The following is a 27,235-nucleotide window of genomic DNA, read 5'->3' as shown; positions in this document are numbered from 1 at the left end:
CAAACTGGAGAAAAGGATGACTTTGAAGGCCTTTGTCCTCATGGCTTTTGTAGATGCATACATATATATATATATATATATATATATATATATGTGTGTGTGTGTGTGCATTTCATTAGCCTTTTTTTCTAAAACAAAGATCTTGCTGAATGAAATTAATGAAGGTAAATGGACATTCAGGAGAGAGCACAATAGAGAACAATTTAGTTAAGCACAGTCACAGAGGGCTTCAGAAGATTTCTTGGTATATAAAAATGTATTTACCTGACATTTTCTCAGTGATAAAGGAGGATGATAACAGTCCTACTTGTCAGTGATCCCATGCTCTAAATGAGGGAGGGATGTGCAACTGTAAGCATGCGGCACAAGCCAGAGGTCTCACTGAGCCTGAGCTGTGGATCATCTTATCCCAGCAGGAGATGAGAACGGCTGACTAGATTATGTCTTTCACAACCCACTCTGACTGATGAGGAATTTGTTCTGCAGGAATTCATTGCTGTGGTGTGTACTATAGATGCCTCACAGGAATGTTTTTAGGCCAGTGTAATTTTCCGGTAAGATGTATGTATGTAGCTGAGGGAAAATGTCCACACTTCAAATGCAAAAGCATGAATTCTGTTCTAGCAGCATATCAAGTATTTTTGAATGTATGATGACCCTACTGGATTCCCTTCTCCTCAATCATATTGAATTTTCTAATTTCCTTCAGTGCCCATGGTATTCATGCCCAGGCATTGCATCCATTCAATGCCTGCAATATAGGTGTTTTAATCAAATCGGTTGCTCCCATGATTATGATTGGTAAAATCAAAGCCCGGAAAGCCAAGCTTTGACTTGAGGTAACAGTTACTTTCAGTAAACAAAGCAGATAAATGTTTTACTGTTGTATTTCAAGAGACATGTTTTCTCTTTCACTGACTTCATGACCGAAGCAGAGGCAATACACTGCAGCAGGGGAAACATCTCTTTGTAGTCTGGATCTAAGAGGAGAATGTGTAAATACCTGCTGCTGAAACGACCTCATTCTGCTTTATGAAATGTGAAGGTGGATTTTACAGGGCTGGAACAGGTAACTCCTCAGAAAGACAACAACGAACATGTCAAGCGAAGTGCCCAATTATACAATCTACTGCCATCACTGTTAGGGTCAGGCTTAATTACCAACCATACCAGAGAATTCATCGGTTGGGAATTCCTTTTCTAGGTTTAACCTAAAAAAAAAAAGTTCATTGCAAGTCACAGCAGGTGTTAAGATTATAACTATGAGGCCTGTTAGTTGGGGTAACATTTGGAGGATATCGGTATGCATTCCATGGAGAGAGCCAGAGATCATCAGATATAAAAAGAAATGTTCTGTAATCCTGTAAAACCATGAAAAATAGCAGAACACTTCCACAAAGAATTGGAACAAAATAAGTGGACGGATTGGTAAACTTCTCACGTAAGCAGAGCGGCAGCCTTTGGAATTCTGTAGAAGGACCGTCTGCTAGGATCAGTGGAAAAGCCATGATCCCTGAGCCTATAGCTGTTCATGATCAATGTCATCTTCTGTGGAAGCCTGTCCTCTTGATGATCCATCAGACCACAGAATTGATAGTTTGGCTACAACAGTGAGTGTGATGTACTTAAAATATTAAAGAAGCCAGAAGCTGGAATTTTATTTCACATTTCAACAGAAAGTAGATGTCACCCTTTTCAACTGAGTGGTCAGAAAACTCAAAACTTCAGAATCTTACCTCCACTCAACTTAAGGCTCTACAAGGACTAGAGAGAAGAGCGCACTAAGGCCTTCTTCTAACCTCGTCTATGTTTGAAGCATGCTGATGGTCTCAGTATCTCAAGGAAACTCAGGCAGGCTGAGAGCCTCTTCTTCTGTGACGCTCGTATATAAGTCTGCCTCTCTCCAGGTAAAAGGTCAGTGGGTAAGCATGAAGGTTTGATTAATTGTCATTTGTCAGAGCTTATCATTATTTTACACCCCACAAGTGGCGTCTTCAAACAGCCCCCATTAACGAACCCACCCACTGAGAGAAAGCCTGTTTGACTCTTCTAACCGAAAGGTCAGCCCGGACCACGGTGGCTTTATGCCGTCATGTATGTCACAAACTGTATGTGTGTGATGTTCTATTGAAATGACAGGGAGAGGGTGTCAGAGAATGCGCAACAGCTGCTGTATGAAAACAGAGAAACCCATTTGATATTTATAAAGCTGATCTGCGAGTTAATATGAATTAAAGCTGCAAGCAGCGTTGAACGGGCCCTCGTACACCCACGCACATCGGAATGTGTTGCATGGTGAGGTTTTGTGCACATCTCCCCACTTTGTGTTTCCTGCAGGTGGCACTATGCCCAATCGACGTCACCGTCGTCAGGCTGTGATCAGATGTGGACTCTCATGCAGCATGTAAAGTTTAACCAGCCAGGGTCAGGCTCTGACGCAGTGTGTCATCTTTAGGCTATTTACATTGCACCCCTGCCACGACCTCAAATGCCGAATGGCTGTGATGAAGGTCGGTCTCTGATGCAATGCCAAATTTGACACCGACCAAGCGACATTAAGGCCTTTTACATGTAACTTCCTGTTTTTACACCACACTCACTGAGTAATCTAACGCGCTACTATTTCTAAACCAGTAATCAGATTAAAGTTACTTGTCCAAGTCACTGTGTGTTAGTTACGATTGTAGCGTCGCACGGGACGAGTTTCTTGCCTGCAAAGCTGCTTTATTATTCCACAGAACCCGGCCTCAGATTTTCAAGTTTCAAAATTCATTAGTAATCTGAAGTTGCAGAGCATAATGTATTGTTGAGTTTCAGTTCTTGCATTTCAAGACTTGCTTTGGCTTTCTAAGCATATGCACCTTAAGCCACTGTTTGTTTTCAGCCCTCGAAGATTATCTGAAAAATTATGCAAATAAATAAATAAGTGTTTAGGTGAGGATTGGACGTGTGACTGAAAAAGCTTTAGCAGCAGGCAAAGTCAGAGCAGCAGGATTTGCATGCAGTGGGAAAGACGTAAAGTGGAAAACATTTCTTCTTGGGTAAACAAGGTGTGACTGAGAATTCCTGCTGATGCCTAATTTGAACTAAGGACACGCTGTGAAGGGCAAAAATGTGAGTTTATTACTGAATTGGCTGATGGAAACATCAGTGATGAGCAAAGTGTGGTCAGCCGAGTCAAGTGAGTGAGGGAATGAATTATTGAGTGTGACTGGAATTGGAACTTTTTACTTCAGTGTGATCTCAAGCTTGAATGTCACAGTCAAATTGAATCTATTTGCTGCACTGAATCTGCAGAGTTTGGGAGGTGTGCCACCCATCTACAAGACATCATTAGTTTTACTGACTAATGTAAAGTCCTTTGGAGCATTTCTTGCTAATCTCTGACTTAATGTCAAGTACTGCTCAAAAATCTATTAATTTTATGTTGAAGCACTGAGGAAAGTAGCAGGACTTCTTAGTTTGGTTCCACTAGATGTTTGCTGATTTTTGGTTATCCACTGGTTGCCGGCCTATAAAGCATTAAGATGAGGGGAGAACTTATTTAGGTTAAGCAGGATAGATAAATTATGGAGGAGATTCTATTTGTCTTGCACTTTATTCACTAGCATTTGTTGCTGAATGTTGATGTGAACAGAGAGTGCATCTTTCTCACTTTATGCCTGAAGGCTCGGACAAAGTGGTTGCAGACACATTATCCAAGGCTCATCAGTAATAAGAAGCCAACAGAGTGCATGCCTGCCTCTTTATATCTCTCTCTTCTTCCTTGCAATAATGTAAGTAAAGGTACTTGAACCTGAAATGATGGCCTTGAGTGGGTGGCCTTACAATCACATGGTTCAATCAACCATATTGTCCTGTCTATGTGAAGTGCTGACTTCAATCTGTTCCAATAGATGTTAAACACCTTGATTGGCAGCTGTCTTGTGAATGCATGTGCCATCCTGTCCATCTTCCGTATTGCTATCCACGCCATGTTTGTGTGGATCAGAAGCCAATAACGGCTACAAACCGAGAGCAAAGCCAGAGTCCATTCTGGACAATTCAACAGTATCAGAGATTTTGAGCTAGGGGCAATATAAAAAGACCAATTAACCTTGACTACATGTTTTTTCCGACCGTGGGAGGACATATCGGCATGCACAAAGGGACCATAAAAACTCAGCACAGAAAGTTCCAAGGTCATACTTGAATCAGTGAGGTGATGCTACTAACCACTGCTCTGCAGTGCAGATGTTTTAATTTAATCTGACTAAGCAATATATAGCAGCGATATGATGCAGCAAAATTCAACATCACAGTAAATTGCTGGCAACTGGTTATGGAAGGATGTGCACCTGTAAAAACAAACAAATTCAAACAGAATAATTGCGACAGTAGTTTCAGTTCTGACATGCAAGTGAAATTGAGACTGTATGAACATACAGCAACTCCAAGATTGGGAAATTAGGGTATAATATCCAAGGGGGTGGCAAGATGCTGCTGTTACACAAGGACACCAGTGAGAAATGAGCATGGCCTTGCTCCAACTCGATTATGTCAGGAAGGAGAAGCTTAGGACAGTTGTGAACTTCACAGTGAGATGTTGAGTGGCTGGGCCAAACATTCTGCCAATGGATCTCACATTGACCTCATCAGCATTAGGTCTGTCCTCCCTGTCAGCTGGACCCTGAAAGAGTGTTTCATAAGAGGAACTGATGGCAGCGTCCAGTGGGAACAAGCAAGGAGTTACTGGGGAGTGAATATAATGGCTGTCTTGCAAATGTAACCAGCAGTTCATACCTACTGAACCCTTTATTAAGGCAGGTCAGCAAAGATGTAGTAGCATGGATGAGGGGCTCCGTTTGACAGAGAGTGAAGGTGAGAGAAATACTCCACTCTGAAAAGATGTAGGGTGAGCTGCACTGCTAAAATAACAAAACAAAACATCTGTGATGTGTTTCTGCATTAGAGATTACTGTGTATATTACCATCCATCCGTCCATCCATTTTCTGTCGCTTATCCTGGGCTGGGTCACGGAAGTATATTATATTAATTTAAAATAAAAAAAAAAAATAAAAAAATTGTGATATGGTACAAAAAAATCATGCCACTTTAAAAAAAAACACACACTGAATCCCTGAAAGATAATAAATGCAATCTCATGATCGGCGATGTCATTCATAATAGGTCAAAGTGAAGCTGCACTTAGCCATTTGGTTTAAAGAATATGATACGTTAACTATGTAACACCATTATCTAACTATATTCATCTCATTATCTCCTGGCAGGACAATATAACACTTTGAATCATCTCAGATTGCTTTCTTCATCATGACAGTGGAGTCACCTTCAGCACCTATGTGCCAATTGCATGCCACTATTAAACGAAACGAATTTCTCGCACCTGGTTGAATCTATGTTCCGCCACATATAAAGGTATAGTAGTTCTAGTTCCAGATGGTTTCACTTATTGTTAAGGTCAGTGAGTAACCATGGCTGGTTTCTTTTGTTTGTTTGTTTTTTTATAAAAGTTCTAGTTTTTGACTGCATTTAATAATATGTAACATGTATTCACAAATTGTATCTATATTTTGTTTCCAAAATTTAAAAAGTATTAATTTTGTATCTTTCCCCTGTATTATTTTTTTTTACTTCTGCCATTCAATGAAGAGTACTCTGTAGCATCTCTTGAGATGACAAAGCACAAAAAACTTTCTTTCTTGTTGTTAATGAGATAAACAGCCAGTAGTTTGATGATTGTGTGTGATGCATTAATAATGAATGCACACTGTATAAATAGCCACAGCTGTGCACTGTGGTTGTCCGTTTTAACCAGCTGTTCTGTCATTGTTAAGGGACCCTGCTGACATGGCATTATGTGTGAATCTGCTCTTCTCTGCTGCTATTGACTACATAAAACGAGATGGGTAAGTGCCATTATTGATAAACAAACAAGTATATTAGAATAGATTATCAGCACAGCTAAGTGGGAGTAATAAATGTTTTTTTTTTCCTTCCTGAGAAAGCTCCCCGATAAACGTTGAATCACATAAAAGAAGATAAATGGCTGTGTTGTGACAACAATGTGTTTTCATGCAAACCTTTTCCTTTGCTGGGAGAGGATTTAGAGATTGTAGAAATCGAGATGAGATAATGCCTAACCTGCATGACATAGAACAAACAAGTCATAACTCACAGTCTCCAAAACAAAAGGCAATAACATGAGTTTAACTATTTCTGAAGATTTGGACGATAGTCACTTAGTATACATTCTGGTTACACGTGCAAAAGAATTAATCTGCTTTAGATTTGGAGATCTAAAATGACTCTTATCACAGATAAACAGCCTCTAATTCCATAGTGGTTTAGTTACAAAACACTGCCCTTCCAAAACAAAACAGTGGCGTAACTTGAATAGACTGTGTGCATAATTTGAATTTTGTACATTTACAAAGCTTCCGTGATTCATCTGCATGGCCCTTGATGAGTAGATGTTATCTGATCCCATTACGATTCATCCCAGTCTATCACATTTTTTGACCTCTTTGTCAAACAACTGCCTTATGTTTTATTTTTGGTTTTCTTTTGCTCAAACCTTTTTATATACGTAGTTAATTGTAATACCTGTGCCGTTGTTTTTTTTTATTTTTTATTTTATTTTCAATAATGTAAAGCCTCTTGCTCCATGGTCTCTTTTTATCAATGTGTGTTCAAAACAGTACTGAAAGACATTTTCTTTGCTTTTTGTTCTGAGATTGAACTGTCAAAGAGACTGCCTGCAGTTATATATCCAAGGTTTATTTCAACTTGACACAGTCAGCGCCTGAATGAATGAGACTAATCCATGTAGCCTCGGGCTTGAATCCTTCATCAACTTTACCCTGGACCAAGTGAAAGTGCGGCCACCCTTTGGCTCGTGAACTTCTCCTGGCAATATTTCATAGCCATCTGTGTCAAAACACATCTTCAGTCAGAGAATAATCACTCTTTCCCCATGCTTGTTTCTGGTTTGTGCCACAATATAAAAAATCCTGTAAATGTTTTTGTCAAATGTATGTGCAAATGTTTTTATTTCATTTAAGAAAAACCATCCTGAGGTTTCGACATCTTATTTTGCATATGTTCAACAGCAAACTGTCCCCATGGTAACAAATATATAATTATTGAACTAATGGATTAAGTGCATTTATATAATCCTGGGAGGTTGATAAAATGACCTCCGCTTGCAGAATACTTCTCTGCTGCAAAAAAAACCCATTCAAAATGTTTTCTTTCACAAGCAAGGTCAATAAATCTTCTTCACAAACAATAAAGTGAAAACTTTCTCTCACTCTTCAACCTTTTACTCAACTTTTGCTTCACATTTATGCCCCAATTGGAATTTTCTGACTTCCATCATCACACAAAAAAATGCTTTTAGAGAGCAAGTAGCCCCCCCAAAAAAAGATTCTACTGACTGAGCTACTATGTATTTAAAAATGAATAAATAAATAAACATCCATAAAAGCTTAAAACCTCATATTGCTCTGACCTGTCCCAGCAGCTCAGGCAGCCCCAGCACTTGTCCTGTGAACACCCCCAAGCAAATCAAGATGGAGTTGAACTGGCCGATGGAGCCTCTGATGTGTCTTGGAGATATTTCTCCCAGGTACATGGGGAGGACACTGAGAGCTATGCCTGTCCAAAAAAACAAACACCAGAATATTAAAATCTCCACGCAATACAGAGATGACTCATCTTTATTGTTGCCTCAACACAACTCTCAGCAGCGGTATTAGGAGGTTTGAAACTAGTACATAGTCCCCTTGTATGTGTACAGCTACTTGTCTTATATTTTATCTCTGGCTATCAGCGTCCAATAAAACATTACTGCTTAGGTTATATCGCAGTCTGATTCGTTCCATGCCAGACGTAAACAAGCAAAGATGACAAAATCTCCAGCACAGCACTGACAGAACTCAGAATTCGGCTAACACATTTTAAAACTGAGAGGCATTGTCATACGTACATATATGGATGGCCTGTGCATTACAAATGGTTTGGAACTTTAATCCTGAGATACCAGTGACACTGTCAAAGTGGTTAGCGCCAGAAGGACTGGGCTCACCAGTGGTACAGGTTCACCTGTTTTTACTTTTACTAAGAGTGAAGAAGGGCGAGGGTCAGATGAGCATGCAGTGCCTGCATGCACTCTGTCTGTCAGTTTGGAGGAGAAAGGAGGAGCGGGCAGTTCTGTTTAATAATAAAGCGGCTTTGCAGACAAGAAACTCGTCTTGCGGGATGCTATAATAGTAACGCACAGTGAATTGGATAAGTAACTTTCATCTGATTGCTGGTTTGGAAATAGTAACGCGTTAGATTACTCATTACTGACAAAAGTGGTCATATGAGAGTAATGCGTTACTAATTAATTAACACGTTACCGGCATCACTGCCGATCACTGCTTAGTCGAGAAACATTGGGAAAAAAAAACACTCACCAGAGTCCACTCCCATAACGAGTCTGCCAACGATGAGCATCTCAAAAGATCTTGACATTTCCCCCAACGACAGCAGCAGAGCAGCGATAACAGCAAAGCTGTTATTTAGCAACAAGGTTCCCTTTCTGAAATCAACAAGGGTGAGTGCTTAGAAATAGACGTGAACACCCAACTGAACAACCAGAGAGACACACTGTCAAAAACATTTCAACCATGAAACAAGAAGTGGACCCAAAACAATAAATATCTTTGAAGAATAAAAGGGCCTGAGTGTTTTCTGGCTGCATCTGTTTTGAAAACGAGTAGATGAGTAAATTTCTGCCGTGCAGCAGAGCAGAAAAAGCAGTTCTCTTCAGGGGGCGATACAGTACATGTCGGGCTGACAATGTCTAATCTTCCATACACAGGATCAGTTCAACACAGTTTCACTTTAACGTGAAAATTGCCTCAAATGACCATTTGAACTGTACAGACGTGCCATTTACTATGTTTGCTGGCTGATCATTTAACTCTTGAAGATGAGAAACAGAGACCCAAGGACACTTTATCCAAAATGTTCCTTATGGTGGGTTTTTTCTTTGTTTTTCATCTGTAGTTAAATATCAATCACTTTGAAACTGTACCATCATTCATGACAGTTACTGGATCATTATGATCAGAGAAAATCAGATTCATCCCATTTCCATACCGATGGGCAAAAAAAAGAAAAAAGAAAAGGGATGACGTTATTGTCGCTTGGAGGACTATTTTGATGAGATTAACATTACACTTAAGTCTATGAAACTATAACCAGCAGCACCAGGTTAGCTTAGTTTACCATAAGCAATAGAAACTGAGCCTTTGTCCATGCAGGTGCATATGAAGATAACAAAAAAACATTTAATGAAGATACACATTTCATCTTTCAACCTTAAAAATAACCCTTCAGATACAATTTCAACTTTCAATCTTGGGAGGAGGGGTGTCATTTAAACAATTTTGCATGTGTAGTGCATATCAGCACAGGTGATTGGGTAATACATAGATGAGGAGCACATCAATACAGTAATACCACTCAATGGTTAACGACACAAATGAAAAAAAAAAATTTTTCCATTTGTTTGGTCTCCACAAACACAAATTGTAAAAAAGAAATGTCATTGCTGTAACAATTGTATGACTAAAAGGAGTGCATTTACTGATTATGGAGAGGGCTCAATTATTTTCCTGCTTTTTATTTATTTATTTATTTCTCTTAGCTGGCACTGTTGCAGAGAGAAAGCTTCTGCACAATAACAAACTTGAGACTTGAGACTGTCTCAAGAGCAGGTGCAACCTGAAATGATGGCCTCCTCACTATTTTAGGACCAATCATGGCCCCAATGCCACAACAGCAGCACAATAATGCCTATCTGCCTTTGTTATAGGGACAAACACTCACCTCATTGTGCTTAAAACAAACACAATTCAAGTATGTGAAGCACTTTGTGTTACAATAATTGTATGAAAAGTGCTATACAAATAAAGTTTGATTTGATTTGAAAACAAAAACTTGAATAAAGTGATATCATTCAGTAATCTCTACATATATCCTCTATGGAAAACAGTTGACGTGAGGAAACATCGAGAGATCACAATTAAAACAAAAACATTTACTTCCCTGTGAAACTTTTAATAAACCCCTTTGTGTCTCTCGTTTTATTGGCCCGTGTGTCCTCATCTGCTGATATATATTCAGCTCTCCTCCCAGACATGTGGATTTCAACCTTTCCAATACTGTGCGAAAACTACCAGCTGGCCCACAGATGTCTTGTAGGAAAAATGGAAGGGGGATGAATAATAGGTTTCAAATTAATCAACAGAGCAAGGATCACTAGAAAAACCCAAGGTGACTCTTGAGGGCATCTTAATTGTCTCAAGTGACTCCGGATGAAAGCTTCATAAGTCTCCCTCGGCTCTGAGAGTGACATCCTCATCATTAGTGGATAATAGATTCTTTTGAAAGTGTTTCAGAGCACAGAGGTGATTTTGTCAGTACCAGAGTGTGGTCTTGAAGGGGAGGAGGTCTCCCATTTCAGCAAAACATAGTGAGGAAAAAAACTAGGATGAAACTTTGACAGTGAGATTGGATCTCATCGAGCAGAACAAGTTGTCAAACCACTTCCACTCACAGAAGCAATTCACATTTCCTGGTGTATCTGACACGTCTCCAAACTAATTTTAACTGCAACTCTCTTTTTTTAATAGTTTAAAGAGGGAAATTTCAATGCTGCGAACCTTTTGAAGCTTATTTGAGATACATTTTTACTCGAGACTGAGACAAAAGTCAAAACATGAACTCCATTATGTCTCAGATATTTTGGGGAAAAGCTTTGAGAAAAGTGTCAAACTAACCAAAGTCACACATATTCTTTTTCTCTTATGACAAGGCAGAAGTGCTGTGGAGTCCAGCCCACCTTGAACACGTTGAACTTAATGGCGAGTATACACCTCTGAGACACGGCTCTCACACCACAAGTGCAAACATAGTCTGCAGCAGCAGTTCTGGTACACCATAGTCCCAAATCACCTCCCGTAAGACAAGTCTACAACACACATATATACCGGAATGGTCAGCTCTCATGCCCTATCTCTCAGCCAATCTGTGGGGGGTGAAGAGTGGAAAAGTTGTTCCACGGCCAGAATGGAATCTGCACTGTTCCTCCTGTGACTGAGGTTCAACTACCATTCAGAAGCTCCTTTCCAGCACCCCAGAATAGACATTCCCAGCATCAATCAAGTGACTTTGTGCACTAACTAGAAGTAAAACTCCTTTTTCCGAGGCCAAGAGATAAAACCAAAGCATGGGTTTCATGCTTTCTTTCAAGTCTGTGACGACTGTAAATGAGTCATTACTGTTAAATGAAGCAGTAACTAAGTATGGTCACGCTACTGGTTCCAATTTAAATGGACTGTTATGCTAACTTTATTGAAATAGAAGCTACATGATAACTGAAAGATGGATTCAACAATGTTTTGCCTCCTACTGTGTCTGCAGTAGTGCAAGTAATGAATTGCAAATACACACAGCATTGTAATCGTTGTTGTGCCGGATCAGTTCTTAGAGATTATTTTTGAATAGTTAGGCAATAAAAAAAATGCAGATCAGATGATTTAGACACTGGCCCCTTGGGATGCACTTATTAGTTTTTTAGTTATTCTTGTTGGAGAACTGATTCTTGTGTTGTTTTATTTGTTCTTCAGTCCCCATTGATGGTGACTGAAGAACAAATATGATGATCAATGGCCTGTCCCCCTTGCACCGGATATTTTGTCCAATCAGCCTTGCTGTGGAGGTTCAATTTTCACTCTGATGAAAGTCTGTATGCACAACAATGCTTTTGGAACTTTTCAGAAAGGAGAATGGAAGGGACAAAAGTGACTTTGCAGGTTTGACTATAGACAGAAAAGAAATCAACATTATGAAACAACCTCAACACTGTTATCAGACTTTAACTAAAACTCTTAGTCTTCATAGTTAGTCCTCTCTGAACACTTTACAAAATAGTTTTCGAGGGCCTGTGGAAAAAACACAAAATACAACAAACAAAGAACAATATGAAAAATTATTAATAATAAAACAACGTGAAAAATAACACATCAAAATACAGGGGGGGGGGGGAACTTCCAACATGAACAAACAAGGAAGATGGAGCCAAATTTATTGCTCAGGTACTGGTCTTCAATTTGACGCACACACAAAAACATGTGCTCATCTGCTTTAAGAACAAACTCCTATTAGTCTTTTCATTCACTTTATATAATCACTGGAGGCTGGAAGGTCATGAAGTTCATATGCTTTCAAATCAAAACAAACATAAATACATCCTTTTCTAATTAATGTAGTTCTAACACAACTTTTTCTTTGACTTCACCTCTGTAATGACAACTGACACTAACAGTGACATATTATAAATATTAATTAACCTCTGTACAGAGCTGCAGTTGTACTGTAGTAGGAGTAGATATAGCAAAACCATAGCAACCTTCATAGGAAGCTCTTTAGAGAAAAGTTCCCACATTTTATTTTGCTGTATAACAGCAAGCCCATAATACCGTGTGAGCTCCGACTTTGTCTGCGCTGAGCCAGTGTTCACGGACAGTGATTTAGAGAGTGTGTCGAAGAGAGGAAGTGCATAAGGTATGGAAAGTAATAAAGTGAATTGAGAAAGAGGAGTCTGACAGAGTGAACAACCTCAGAATGTGTGCACACTGTTATACTGGAGCGCTGTCTCCTAAGCTCAGGACCACAGTGGCTGCCAAGCAATGAAAAATGCATCTGTGGTATTTCCTATGGATGAAAATTAATCTTCACCACAGTGTTTGTGAGTAATGTTCAGCAACAAGTCAGGGGAAGTTCAGGCTTACTACTAAACCACAATTTATTCAACAAGTCCAGCAAAACTCTATTTACGAGACATCAATGGACAATGTGGGCCCTTGGCCTGTTTTTGCTGATTTCCGTCTTCCATTAAAGTACCGGTACTACAAAATGGAATTTGAGTATTTAACATTCTCAAGATTCTCAAAATTCCCTTCTGCTTCAAAAGAAGAAAACCACTCATAAACTCATTAAATCATTTATATTATAGATAAGAACTCTGTTCGACAAGTTTCCCGCTGTTTTGTTAGAAGTTAATTTTATTGAAGTTCCTGTTATAAGATTGAGCAAGATATTGTTCTGGACATTTAACATTTTTCTCTGTCCCTCATCATACTTTTGGGAGAGTCAATTGCCTATGCTCCTTCCTAGGCTAAATTTTTGGCATCATTTTTTGTTTTGAATCACTCCGAGGAAAACAACTCAAACACGCCATGTAAAGAAGAGATATTCAATTCAGTAGAGGGAGAAACATAACAAATCCACATGAGCAAGCATAAGTGCCTGGGCAAATCCTCGGCCATGAGAAGACCACAGAGCAACATTGGGCAAGGCCCCCAAAGACACCCAAAGTCTGTCTGCGATTATATAGAGAAGTATGTTATAGCTGACAAAGGTCACACCACATATTTATGTAAATTCAGCCTCTTTGACATTTTGACTTCAATCAACTCATAATGTCACCCAAACTCTACTTTTAGAGCCAAAATAATTTGCACAGTACAGAACATTTCATTGCTTTTTTAATATACTGTATTGTAGGTGTATTTGGTCAAATATTTTTGCTTCTTTTTTTACAATATTTTAACCCTTTACAGAACACTCATCAATACCTAAATATATGTCATTATATAAAGTGATATTTACAAAAAAATGCTCCAATCACTCTCACCTATTATCACTGCACACACTGGGAATATGTGTAAAATACATGTGTAAGTGATAGATACAATAAAAAATAAGTTTATATATATAATAAAGTTAAAACCATAAATCGGATGCATAAAAAGAGAAAAAAAGGTGTGATGTCAAATTGTGTTTATATCAATATGAGATGTGTAAAGTGATAGTCCCCTTCTCTTCCATAGGTTTTAATAAAAACCTTGAAAACCTAAACTAGCAACCCTTATCTCAATATTTATCATAACTATTGAATCAAATTTTTGTAACTGTCTTCGCCTTACAATTATTCAGTTCAATCTGAGATAGGCTGTCAAAACTTGGGCATTCATTTCATGTCATTATCTCAGTTGAAGCTGCGCAAAAGCATTATTGTAATATATCCGATCTTCATGAAAGGAAGTTTTATGATATTTGAAACCAGACTTCCCCTCGTAGTTGGCTGGCTGGTGTCCCCAAGGAAGTACTATTGTAAGAGGTATATGTTTTTACAAGCATGCACAAGTCGACTCACCTCCCCAGAACTTTGATTATTGCAGAGACAGTCAATGCTCCAAGAAGGCCTCCAATAGAGAATATGGAGACTGTGATGGACCAGAGTAGTGTGGCTGTCTCTGCTGATACGGGCTCTCCATATCTTTCAATCCAGGTCTTATTGTAGAAAGCTTTTATGTACTGCAACACAAGACAGAGAAACATCTGTAAAATGTGTCAGAGGTAAATTCACATGACTCATATCAACGGTAATGAAAAATCTAATTAAATGATGGCAAAGACAAGTAAAATGTATTCATATACGGTAGGTCATTTAAAAACAACAGGAATTGACCGAAGAGCATCTAAAACCTGTCAGTGTATAATTTGAGGTAATTGAAAAGAAAATCAGATTGAAAAGATGTTGCACGCATTTAAATCAGGATGGTACATACAGTAATTTCTGTACATCTCAAACCTGGGTGTTTACTAACTGAACTTATTTTATCCCAAAAATATATTATACCTGGAGTGACCTCGAGATTTGTTCTTTCATGTCTATCATCTCTCCATCTACTAACATATTTGTATCTTCAGTAGATGCAGATTATCCTGGGGGAACCAGATAAATAAATATTTTAATCCACATTCTGTCTATTATTACTTTAAGTGCAGTGGCCTATTTTATTTCACAATGCAGAAAATGTTTTCCACAATTTGAAATTATTCACATTATTTTGTTATGTTAGAGTAGGCAAACTGCAGACAGTAGAAAGTAAAAAAAAAAAAAAAGTAATTTCTTCTGTAGGTCTGGGCTCCATGGCTTTTCTGAGGGAGCACAAGTCGCCACAAGGGAATGCTGAGAATTTGCCTGCTGTTTTGTTGTCAAAATTACATTAGTCCATGGTCTGAAGCCCATAATAAAGAACTGATACAATCTAGAGACCTGGGAAATTGTTCATTGATATGATATGAATGTTCTTCTTTCGTTGAATGTCTTCATCCTCTTTTGCATGTAAACAGAGGAGCCTTGAGGTAAAAGCATTGGAAAACCCTGCTATAAAGTGTTTTACAATTCTTCAATCATACAACATATTGGTTCAAGGTTCAAGGTGTTTTATTTGTCATTTCAGCAGTAAAAGCCAGGTTTCACAGTGCAATGAAATTCTTACTTTGCCGTCTACCCTGGTGCCGACATACATAAATAAATAAGTATATACACAAGAAAATAGAATAAAAATAAAATAAAATATAAAATAAAATAACAGAGCAGTGCAAAATATTAGCTAGAAAGTGAGATGTGCATTGTGTGCAATGTACAGATTAAATGTAAACATGTTCAGAAGCTGTTCAGAAGTCTGATGGCAACGGGGAAGAAAGAGTTTTTGAGTCCATTTGTTTTGCATTTCAAGCTTCTGTACCTCCGGCCTGAGGGCAGAAGCGTGAACAGTCTATGTTGTGGATGGGTGGGGTCTTTTAACACGGAGGCAGCTCTACTGTGGACCCTGCGCTGGTAGATGCTCTGCAGAGAGGGCAGTGGTGTTCTGGTGATCCTCTCGGCCGTCTTAACCACTCTCTGCAGGCGACTGCGGTCCGCGACAGTAGTGTTGCCGTACCAGGCTGTGATGCAGCTGGTTGAGGTGCTCTCAACCACACAGCTGTAGAAGTTCCTGCGTATCCTGGGAGACATGCCGAATTTCTTCAGCCTCCTCAGGAAGTACAGCCGTTGTTTGGCCCTCTTGACCACCTGTGTGGTGTTGAATGTCCAGGTGAGGTCCTCGCTGATGTGGACACCCAGGTATTTGAAGCTGCTCACCCTCTCCACCTCAAGCTCCCGGATAGACAGTGGATGATGACGTCTCCTCTCCTTCCTCCTGTCCACTATCATCTCCTTTGTCTTGTCTGTGTTAAGGGAGAGGTTGTTGTCCTCACACCAAGCCACTAGACCAGCCACCTCCCTCATGTAAGCCGCTTCATCATCCCCTGTGATGCGTCCGCTCACAGCGGTGTCATCCGCGAACTTCAGGATGATGTTGTCCTTGTGGGAGGCGACACAGTCATGTGTGAACAAGGTGTCGAGGATGGGGCTGAGGACGCATCCCTGAGGGGTGCAAGTGTTGGTGATGATGCTGGCTGAAGTCCTGTTTCCAATCCTGACAGACTGGGGCCTGCCAGTCAGGAAGTCTAGGAGCCAGTCACAGAGGGAGGGTTGCAGTCCGAGTGTGTGTAGTTTGAGTGTGAGTTTGTGGGGGATGACCGTGTTAAATGCTGAGCTGTAGTCCACAAAGAGAATCCTGATGTAGGAGTCTCTGTTTTCCAGGTGAGAGAGGGAATAGTGGAGTACAGCAGAGTATTGCATTACTTGGGATTAGTATGCTGTCCTAAATATGTCTTTTTAAATGAATTTGAAAATCATTTGAAAGTCATATGAAATTCAATATACACACACGACCCAGATTAGGATAAATAGATAATATTTTGTCCTTTCTTATAGTTTCAAATCAAGAGCTTTAATTGTTTGCACTGACTGAAAGGAAGAAGTATTCCGCCAGGAGATGCAAATGTTTTAAGTTTAAGTAATTATGAGTTAGTCCCACAGCAACGATACCAAATCTCAGTCTTTGCCATAACTATTTGTTTGCCATGTGATGATCATGGTCCCTAACTTACCACTGTCACTTTTGAAATGATTTGGAGAAATGTGAAAGTTTCCAATTATAATCACGTCTCTGTTAAATGTTTTCACAGCCTGGGTATAGTGGAGATATTTGCCTCCTTCTTCCTCAACCTTACTTTATGTGACTAACTTAAAATGCATAAAAGCATGGTATGATTAATTCCATCCCCCAGCAACAAGCTGGTTTCTGAAACACCCCTGAAGTACGACGAGTACAAGTAGGTGTGGGAATTTTTCACCTCTTCAGAAGAGCGTTCCTTTCATTCCACTGCACTGCTCTTATAGCAACAATTTCCCTGTTTGCAACGATGCACATGGGAGCTTGTAAACATGTAATTTCAAATGTATTCAAGGCTGTGCAAATAACTTTTTGAGAAGGTACGTATTTAGTGGGGTGAATTGGATTTCTTCAGGAAACATGCCGAGTTTTAACCAGCATCACCTACTGGCTGTATTCCATTCACTTACGCATTAAAGTGGAAGGAAAAGCAAGTGTTTTCTTCTCCTTCATTCTGTGGGGGAACAAAACAGCTAAGACAGTCTCCTCTCTCATCATGTATATATTGTTTGCAGGCCTTGGTGCTGCACCTTTATGAGAATTCAACGGGAATGCATTTGTAATGTCCCGGTCCATGTATGCTCATATACTGCATAAAAACAACTACACTGTTGGTGCACTGTTAGAAAATAGGTTGATGAAACCTGTAAAATATTGCAACATTTGCTTGATATCTGTGTTGTGTTCTTGGAGCTTTTGCAACTCGTAACTTTCCCATTACGAATATGCATGGATGCAGTTCTAAACACCTAACACATTACCCGGTAACGATTACCAACAGCTGCCGAAGAGCTGCCCCGGGTGAGCACCGCAAGCGAGGATTATGTGAAAATATCTGTTTCAAACTTCATTAAACTTTAACTGACTCAAAAGAATTGAAAGTAGCATTTTTTATTTTGCTTTTTGAATGTTTTGGTCATTTTCACAGCTCAATCATGTCCATGTTTTGGTGGAATTATGACCAGATAGAAAAGGTAAAAGATAGAAATCAAGGGTTCTTTACTGAGAACAGAAATTAAGTATTTTAAGTGGTTGAAACTGAGGAGTGCAGTTCAGTTGCAGTTCAAACTCTGCACTCAAGATACAATACAAAAATGTGTCAAGAGCAAATAAAGCCCGTAAGTTGAGAGTGTACTGACAAGTTATACAGGAGATTTTAAACTGAAAGTCCAGTTTCAGATCGAGTACAAACTACCCTTAAGATGTCTAAAAAATACATTTCAGGAGAAATCTCACAAGGTAAATTACTTGGGGAGCACTACAGCAGGAGCTACCAGACAGAAAAACAAGGAAACTATAGCAAAACAAAAATGAACACGAAGCGTGAGAATTAGGGGCTGTGGCTGCCAGTGGGGACATATGAGCACTTCAATTCAGGTTCAAGGACCTTGGTCAGTTGGACCACAGGGCAGAATTTTACTGGAGGCCATTTTCAACATGCTTGTATTTTTCTCTCACTGATGTTACCTCCAACTGTACACAAAAATCATACATAATCAGAAAAAAGACAATGCATTTCTTTGCTGTAGCCTCAAAGCATATGAGCAGCCTAGTGATCTTGAAGATCAGACAATAACCTATTATATGGAGCTGCAGGATTCATTCTTTTACACACTGTTTTCTCGGCTAATTCACCTCATGACGCCTTTGTTTTTTCAGCTTGTACAGCCAGGATCCAATTAAAAAAGAATCCCACTGAGCTGTGACCACATTGTTCTGTCATGAGTGTTTTGACGATACAGTGACACAAAGGGTTTTGCATCACTCTATCAGAGTTCGGGGCATGGAAGCAGATATTATTAGTTTCAAGTTGAAGGCAGCAGCTTTTCACACAACTGTCAAATTGTCTTACAGTGAAAAATAAAGTGGTTTAATGCAGTGCAGTGTGATTTTGACATAAATATAACATTTGACAATATAGGCCCCGGAGGCTGTCATGATATTAAACCACAACCTTGAGTCAGAGATTTCAACTATACCACAGTTATACACTAGTGCTTTTTTGTGAGCAATTAAAATAAAATCTCAGTCATTTGTTTTGTCTCTAACAAAATGCGACGACTAAACCAGAAAGTGCAGAGATTGTCTGCATGTTTCTTTGTTACTTTATTTCTGCATTACATTAGTTTCAAGTCATGAACAATTATCTGTACATTTCTATTTCATGTGGAACTAGAGATAATGTTAGCCCTTATCAAACCAGATGTTTCAGTTATTAGTATTATGTCACATGAGGGTTAAAAATAAAATACATGTACAGGATTGAAGAAAGGGTTGGAGGATTTATAATCATTCAGTTTACCAGCATATATTAGAATACATATTTATTCAATTTGCAAAGCTGAAGTGTGATTGTACACCAGGGTTTTCACTTTTACTGCATTTAAACACATCATGATGAATTTAAGCTACATTGCACCAAAATGTTTAAAGTACTGAATAAATAATGTCAAACTGTTTGGGGTTTTTATTAAAACAAACCTATATGTTGAACTGAACCAACATGTATTTACTAATATGACACCAACTCGAAAAAGAATTAAAAACATCATATACTGTAGCTGTTGTAGACATGAATCTGGCTGATGCATTTTAAAGTGGAGTTTGTATGTCATCCCTAAGGGACTATGGGATGAAAATGGCATGCCATTTTCATCCCATAGTCCAAAAACATGCACATGAATTTATTTGATGTTGATAAATTGCCTGTGGGTGTGAGTGTGATTGTCTGTCTCTCTGTGTTTGAACCATGGTGGACTGGTGAGCTGTCCAGGGTGTAACCTCCTTCTCTTTTATTTAGTTTGTATCAGCCTCAGTGCCCCAGCACCCTGGATAAAGCAGATGGATGGATGGATTCTGCCATTTAATACTTTATGCCTGCAATTTCACACTCTATGACCCATTTTAGACCCTGAATATAAATGTGTTTTCATGATAATGTCAAATTAGGCGTAAAACGTGGCAGGTGCTTTTATTCTACCTTGACATTAGGAAAATAGAAAAAACAAGAAAAAAAAGAACAATAATTTTTGAAGGTTAATATATTGTTCTAGTTAGTTCTTACTATGAATGATTATATCCAACCGTGACATATTTAAAGCAAACTGATCCTTATTGTTTGAATGAGGTAAAGCAGTGCAGAAGATGGATGCAGCACTGAATTGGGACTCTGCAAACAAATTATTTCCACAGTGGCTAAGATATGACATGGTGTGTTGTAAGGATACCGTGACTTCAACAATGCATTCATCCACGACCGTGATGATCCTCATGCACGCCCAGCATTATATTTGTGGTTTATTGATCGGACTTGTACTGCAATGGTGATGTATGTAATTAGACACGGGCAGCAGATGCATGTAGTGTTTGCTTATAGAGAAACATTCATCTCTTACGCCTGTTCTTGGGTGGCGTATTATAACAGAAAGAAACAATATAGGAAGGAAAGGAAACGGATAATGTCATGGCCGTAACAAGCATAGTTACTGTCTCGAACAAGCAGCAGAGAACCTCATGTGGCGGTCAACACACTGCTGCTATGGCCACAGAGAGGGGCAGTCCTCTCCAGAGCAAATACAATAAAGTAATGTTTAATCCCGCCGTAACAGCAACAGCTAGAATCGACTTTGTGTGTCTTCTCCAATATTTACCAATATCAGTAGCTGCAGAGCTGAGAGCTGTAATGTTTAAATGTGAATTTAATGACCTGTGAGGAATCTAATTACCATTAAACACACACAAGGTCACAAAAATGACCGCTGGAGATGTTGTTTTCTCACCCAGAAGTGGCACCATTTAAACAGGCTGGTGCATGAAAAGCTGCCTTTATTTTGATAGGAGGCCATGTACCGTGTCTGCTCTGTGAATTAATTTTCACAAATTGCATTTGCCTCTCCTGCTGATGAATTCTAATGTGTAATTAAAACAAAAAATAAAAATTATTTAACACCAACACCTCATTTGTAGAAAAGCAAAACAACAAAAATTGTAATTACATACAGTAACGTTTAAGGCGGGTGTACAGTGTGTACCTCATGGAGGAAACACATAATCGTGGCAATATTTTCTTTCATTCATGTATTAAATACTGATATTCTTTGTCCTGGTTGTATTACTTGTAACCTAAAGCTATTGACGGTTAGTTCCTCGTGACTAATATGTTTGTTGACCAAGGGCAATCTTTAATTGAGACAAGTTGACAAGCTTAAATGTGGAAAAATGTTCACAAAATGCTTGATATTTTGCATGATTTTTCAGAATTTTAGACATTGTGCCCAACAATAGAGTGTGTGAATTGAGTCTTTACAGCTTGTAATCAAAATCTTCAACAATAATCAATTGTCTGGAGGTCATTATTTCGCTTGACAATGATTCATCAACTTCCTCAAGCCTTCACCTTGAAATAAGGTAAATCGAATATCATCTTGTGAGTTCATTGTAGGAATGAGCTGCATTATCTTCTCAAATGTGTGGGGAAACACTGTCAATCTGGCCTGAATGTGACAATCACCACGAGCACCAGTTGAGTTTGCTTTATTGGTTTAGGGAGTGTTTATATGATTCTGTGTCTGACGAAGCTTACATGCTACATTGTTTTCAATTTCTCTATGGATATTGTGCTAAATCACATTCATTTTTTGGAAGAATATCTCTTCCACATTCCATAGCACTGCTCAAATACTGCTGGTGAGGAAAAGGAACATTATGTGGTGTTGCAGCACCCCTGACTGGTAGCAGGGAACTGCATGACAGTTAAGCAGCTGAATAACATACAAATAAGTTGAACAGATTAATATTTCAGGCACTTACTAGTCAGAACACATATGTTTCATCGTTCAATGTATTTGTGCACACCACTGCAACCACAGAAAACATGGCACAATCCACAAAACACGAACACCATGGACATATTGGCAACCAAATGTGCTGCCCTTAGCATCTAGTAGGTTCTCTTATAAATTCATGGAAATGTTCAAGTTTCATTGTTTTGTTTTTCTAAGAACTTCTCAGGATTTTTTTTTTTTTTTAATTGACTGGTGCCTTGTACAGAATACCACAGTAATTTGTTGTGTGTAACTCCAGAAGCCCCGATGTGGGTGGCTCTGTGATCCTCAAACACAAGTTGAGCAGATGTTGGAGCAGCTTTGGTTCTAAATACTGGGAAACCTACGGAGGCAAAGTTTTAGCAAATTTTGAATATACTTTAAGTATCTTGAGAACAAGCTAAGTCCAAAAGTCCAAAAGTATGCTATGTCCAAACAAAATCTTACATAGCCACATGGAGTTAAAACACTTCGTGGTCCATGGTGAGCTTCAATAATTTATTTCATGAAAGCTTGACATTACATGCATGAAAACATTGCCTGTGGGCAAAAGAAGTTGCAGTGGTCTCCTCCAGTCCCATTCATTGTGTGATTAAACTTACTGTCATACCAAAGGTTATAGACTCTACCTTACACCACAGATAAGCAGACAATACTATAAGATTTTTCAAATCCAATAGTTCCAGCCTGTATGATAAAATCATCTGGAACAAGGATGTATGATGATTGTTACAATCTGGTACAATATTTCTAAACTAATGAGGTGCATGAAAGAGTAAATGTGTGTTATTTCAGAGCAAACTGAGGCTTATGCTTATTATTCATAGATACAAACACAGAAGTCCCCAGTAATCCAAAGACAGTTTATCTAAAGTCAAGCAAAACTGTACTTGCGGCTTTAAGATAAATAAAATTGGTATCTCTTTAGTAATCAGAGAGTCAACACAGTATCCGTCAGCACAAAATTCTTATTTAGTCTATTCCATAGTCATTTTATTAAAGTGTATTAGTATAAAACCCATGGAGGGCACGTGAGGACTCAACAGCAGATTGTCACCTGAAGCCTTACGAGGAAACTTGACATTTGAACTCACCACAGCAGGCGCATTGACCACAGAGAGGTTGTAGCCGTAAAGGAAAGACGAGCCCAGGGCCCCAAAGAAGGCAGCATTCAGCAGGCAGGCTGTGACTGGTTGCTAGTGACAGAAAGCAAAGAAAGAAAAATTTTACTCATGAAACAAGAGATAAAAACACAGTAAAAGCTGGCATGGGCATACTCTCCATAGCGTGCAAGAATACTAAGTAGACCACATGTTTTAATATGCAAAGGAAGTCCACTAATGACAATTATGTACAAATGAATGCTATTTCCAGGATATAAATGGTTTTCTAAATTAGATGGCTGCTGGAAAAGGGGAATAAATCCCAACCAGACTGAAAAGGTGAAGCCCTATGGGCGGTTAATTCACTACAGGACACAAAAAAGCATGAAGGACATTTTGCAGGTAGTCGCACCATTTGAATGGTTATAAGCATAATGTTTGTCATTGGGTGACACAAGAGGAAAGGCCATTCAGTCATTTAATTGAAATCCTTTTTCCCATGAGAGGATGAGCGTGCCTTGCAGATTTCACGACACGACTTCGTTATTGCACACCCTGTGTGCCGAGTTGACATTTGAGCCGGACGATGGTGCAGAGTATTAATTGAATGAGATTCACTCTGAGAAGCACAACTGTGCTCTTTTAACCAAAGATTTCAATGTCTAATTTCTCATGGAGACGATAAACCAACAAGCAAATAGCAGATGGATGATTGCGTTGCCGTATTGTTATTGTTATCATTCTCTTTTGATATGTGTATAATTTGGACAGTTGGCAATCATAGGCTGTAATTAATAGCTAGCCCATTTCTGGATGATTTTCTATAACAATCATGTCCTGGCATCGCCGACATGATTTTGTGCTACGCAGCCCCTTGTTATGGTGTATGTAGCATTTGCCTTGCACTGTACTGGATTTATTTATTTCAATGAAGCTTTTGCTTCAAAACCTGAAGATCCAGTGTCACTGGGTACTCAGCAGAGAGTGCCCTCCAGATGGCAATATGCACTGAAGTGGATATTGTCGCAGTGCTTCAGAAAAATGTGGTGTCCCACGGTGCCAACATGATGCCTACAGTTTCCTCCTCAAAGGCACGTATCCATTTATTCAGGCCCTCATGACTGTCAGCTGGCAACACATGGTTGATAATATGTTCTTGTATATAAAACCCATGTTATTTAATTGATATTAGATATTGACCCATAACTGTGTGGATGGTGTGTATTAGACCTGCTACACTGCTGGTTTGGTGCGTTGTAACTAACAGCATTTTAGAGTACTTTGGAACTTAATTTACCAATTAATGAGGATGTTTTCCCAGTGGAGGAGATTCAATTTAATTGTGAAATAAATTAACTAATATAAGTCAACGGCCATAGTAGTTTGTTGAATGAATTTTTCAATCTTGTAGTATATTGGAACTAATGTCTTGATGTATTCTCTGGACTTTCAATCAAGAAAAGAAAAGAAAAAACCTTAATGTGAAAAGCAGCCCCAATTTCTTTACAAACCTGCAATACAATTTTTTTCTAGCAAAACAAGTTAAAACAAACCCAGTTGGGTGGAAACCTGTTCAATCTGATAAACCTGAGGTAGCCTCCAGTAATGTTCCAATAGGCCATTTCTTATTAAGCTTCAAATAGACATGCACGCACACACACGCACACACACACCCACACACACACGCACACGCACACACACACCCACACACACACACACACACACACACACACACATAGACGTCAAACTTATAGAGAGCGCTCCTACTCTGTTTAAAGCCTCAGCCAAGACAGCCCCCTTCCTAAAATTCAAACCTCCACATTTACTAATGGGACCAATGAAATAATACAAAAATTGGCTGTATAATGAAGCAGGTGAGATGGTTTTGTTTTCCTCTGTTTCGCCACATATCATAGGAATGAGAAAACCGAGTGGCATCAGACTTGACTCCTGGCCAAAAGAAAATGTGGTGATAAGACATTTACACAAGCACCTACTGAACCCTAATCATCTCGACGCCACTCAGCTTTCAGGGCTGCCTGTATACTTTGTAGTATCTGCTACCAGGTACTTTGTCAGTATCTGCTCGGTCAAACTCCCAGCAAGCTGAGTGGAGCCAAACACCTGACATCTAAAAACTGTAGAACACTAATTGGCTATAGAGTGACACCCGACAGCAACTCCGTCACAAAAATCAAACACACACACAGACGTCAAACTTTTATAGAGAGCGCTAAAATAGGGTTACTGGGGTGGTGAATTTTAGATATTGACTGTGAAATGATTGTACACAAACCAGTACCATGGAAAAAAGCATAGTGTGCAAACATTTTCTGTTCTTTGCGACAGGTGGCTAAATCCAGAGGGAGCTGGACAGAACGAGCCAGGAAATGGCCTGAGCAGCTCATACGTGTCTGTCATTTTGCTCAAAGCCTCACATACTGTTGTAGGTACATACATCCAATTAAGTCTCATGAATCGATTTTCATACAGATTATGCAAAGAACAGGAAGTCAGCACCATAGATTTCAGCAGATGGCTATCAGAGTCATTTCTTCTCTTTCGCTTCAGCCTGCTGATAGCATTTTGTCACACTTCAGCTTTAGATTGCCTGACCATGCTGTCGGTCATCCACTCATGAAGCGGAGAACAACGACCACTTGGAGGCTGTTTTTTAAAGAACACACGGATGGTTTGCAGGGATAATTTGGTAACAGGACAGACAGCCATCTGGAAATCACATATCAGACCTTTTGGGGTATATTACAATGAACACATGCAGCCAGAGACGAACGACCATGAGTTTACTTTCCTGTATCAATATTTTTTTGTGTCCTCTCATCTTTTGCCTGACTATGTTTTTTTCTGAACTGTTGGAGAGTGCTTTGTCACCTTGATGTCCTCCGTTGTAGGGCTGTGTTTTGCACACAAAAAAAAAAAAAATGCAAGAAATGGCCAGTAATGTTTCTTTGAGCCAAGTGGCTCAGCTCATTGGAGAGCATAACAAAGAAGGGAGGTAAATACAGAACAGCTTTTAAATGAAATAACTCATTGAAAGTGCCAGACAAATGAAAACGAAGGCTAAACTTAACATAATGGACCCAAAACCAAACCAAACCAAACCGACATGAGTTCAGGAAAACACTCTTGACCAAGGCCTGTGGACTGTCACAGAAACCAATCACAACACTTGTACAAATCGGGAGCTGTCAGACTGCGGGGCAGAGGCAGCAGTATAACACAGTTTCAATCCACTCACTTGTAAACAGGCACTTGAAAATGGCAGTACTCAGAGTTTGTATTTTTACTCCCCACAAAAGCTTTTCAGAGCCACAAAACAGATATAACATATCAAAGAAATGCATCCCAGAGTCTTACTCTATCCAACAACAAAGTCTCACTCCACCATGTGGGATGCGTCTGCTGCCAAGTGGGAATGGGCATTGAATTGCAAATCACTTGTGTTATTTAAAATGATTGATTCTTTCGTTGATGATCAATAGCCTTAGTCTTTGGCAGTGCCCTCTGAACCGCACATAACTTTCTGCGTTTTTTTCTTTTTCTTTTTTTTTATTAAAAAAAATTGTTTCCAAAAGGGCTGTCATCTCCGCTCCAGGATCAGACTCTTCTCACGCTTGGCTTTGCCAAGCTAGGGTTACTTGGGATGCACAGGGCTCGGTTTTGTTTTTAATTTTTCTGTATTCACTTCTTTGAGTTCCCTTTTTAAAAACATGGTATATGCCATGCTTCACATTTTGCCTCTTCTGTTCTTTTTGAGATTCTGACTCTGTTTCAGGCCCCCTGTGTCTGATTGCTGCTCCACGCCCTAATGTCTTTCACCTGTACCTGTATGTGTGATTGTCTTCACCTGGTGGCTTTGGGAAATATTCTGTATGTACTGGTTTTTGCTCTGTGTGTGGCCACGTTTACACCTCCCTGGGTTTTTACTAAAACAGATTTTTTTTTTCCCCCCTTTACGTTTCCAAAAGTCTTCATTGACACGGACCTGCATATACACCTGGTTCAGAGCGACTATGAGCATTCCAAACCTGTAGGGGGCAGTGTAACGAGAAGCGTTAAGCCATAATGGCCAATCAGAATCCTTGAAAAAAACACGACATCATCAATCAATCGTGATGTAAATAGCCACCTACCCCCGTTTAGATGCAAACAGAAACAAACTTTTTCCAAATCTCCACTGAGTTTTCAGGACTCGTAGCTGTGTTTATGTAAATACACAGCCAAAACGCAGAGAAATATCACTGTTTTTTTTAAAATACCCGTATACGTGTAAACGTGTCCTGTGTTTCTGTGTGGATAGTGCTACAACAAAAACAT

The 27,235-nt window shown here is 39.2% G+C and overlaps 1 protein-coding gene across 1 annotated transcript in view; it reads right to left on the bottom strand.

Moving 5' to 3' along the window:
• slc2a9l2 (solute carrier family 2 member 9, like 2) overlaps positions 1 to 27,235 on the bottom strand; it is a gene marked incomplete at both ends in the record, with an annotated part of 91,954 nt that overhangs the window by 64,375 nt on the left and 344 nt on the right. The window contains 4 exons of the mRNA XM_080494398.1: positions 7,515 to 7,660; positions 8,464 to 8,588; positions 14,277 to 14,437; positions 22,889 to 22,990. Of these exons, the coding sequence (XP_080350524.1) occupies positions 7,515 to 7,660; positions 8,464 to 8,588; positions 14,277 to 14,437; positions 22,889 to 22,990 (534 nt within the window). The remainder of the gene's footprint in view (positions 1 to 7,514; positions 7,661 to 8,463; positions 8,589 to 14,276; positions 14,438 to 22,888; positions 22,991 to 27,235) is intronic.

The sequence above is a fragment of the Blennius ocellaris genome, assembly GCF_963422515.1.
Source record: "Blennius ocellaris genome assembly, chromosome: 4".
NCBI lineage: Eukaryota > Metazoa > Chordata > Actinopteri > Blenniiformes > Blenniidae > Blennius > Blennius ocellaris.
The sequence above is the reverse complement of the archived record's forward strand: the minus strand, read 5'-3'. Positions and strand labels throughout refer to the sequence as shown.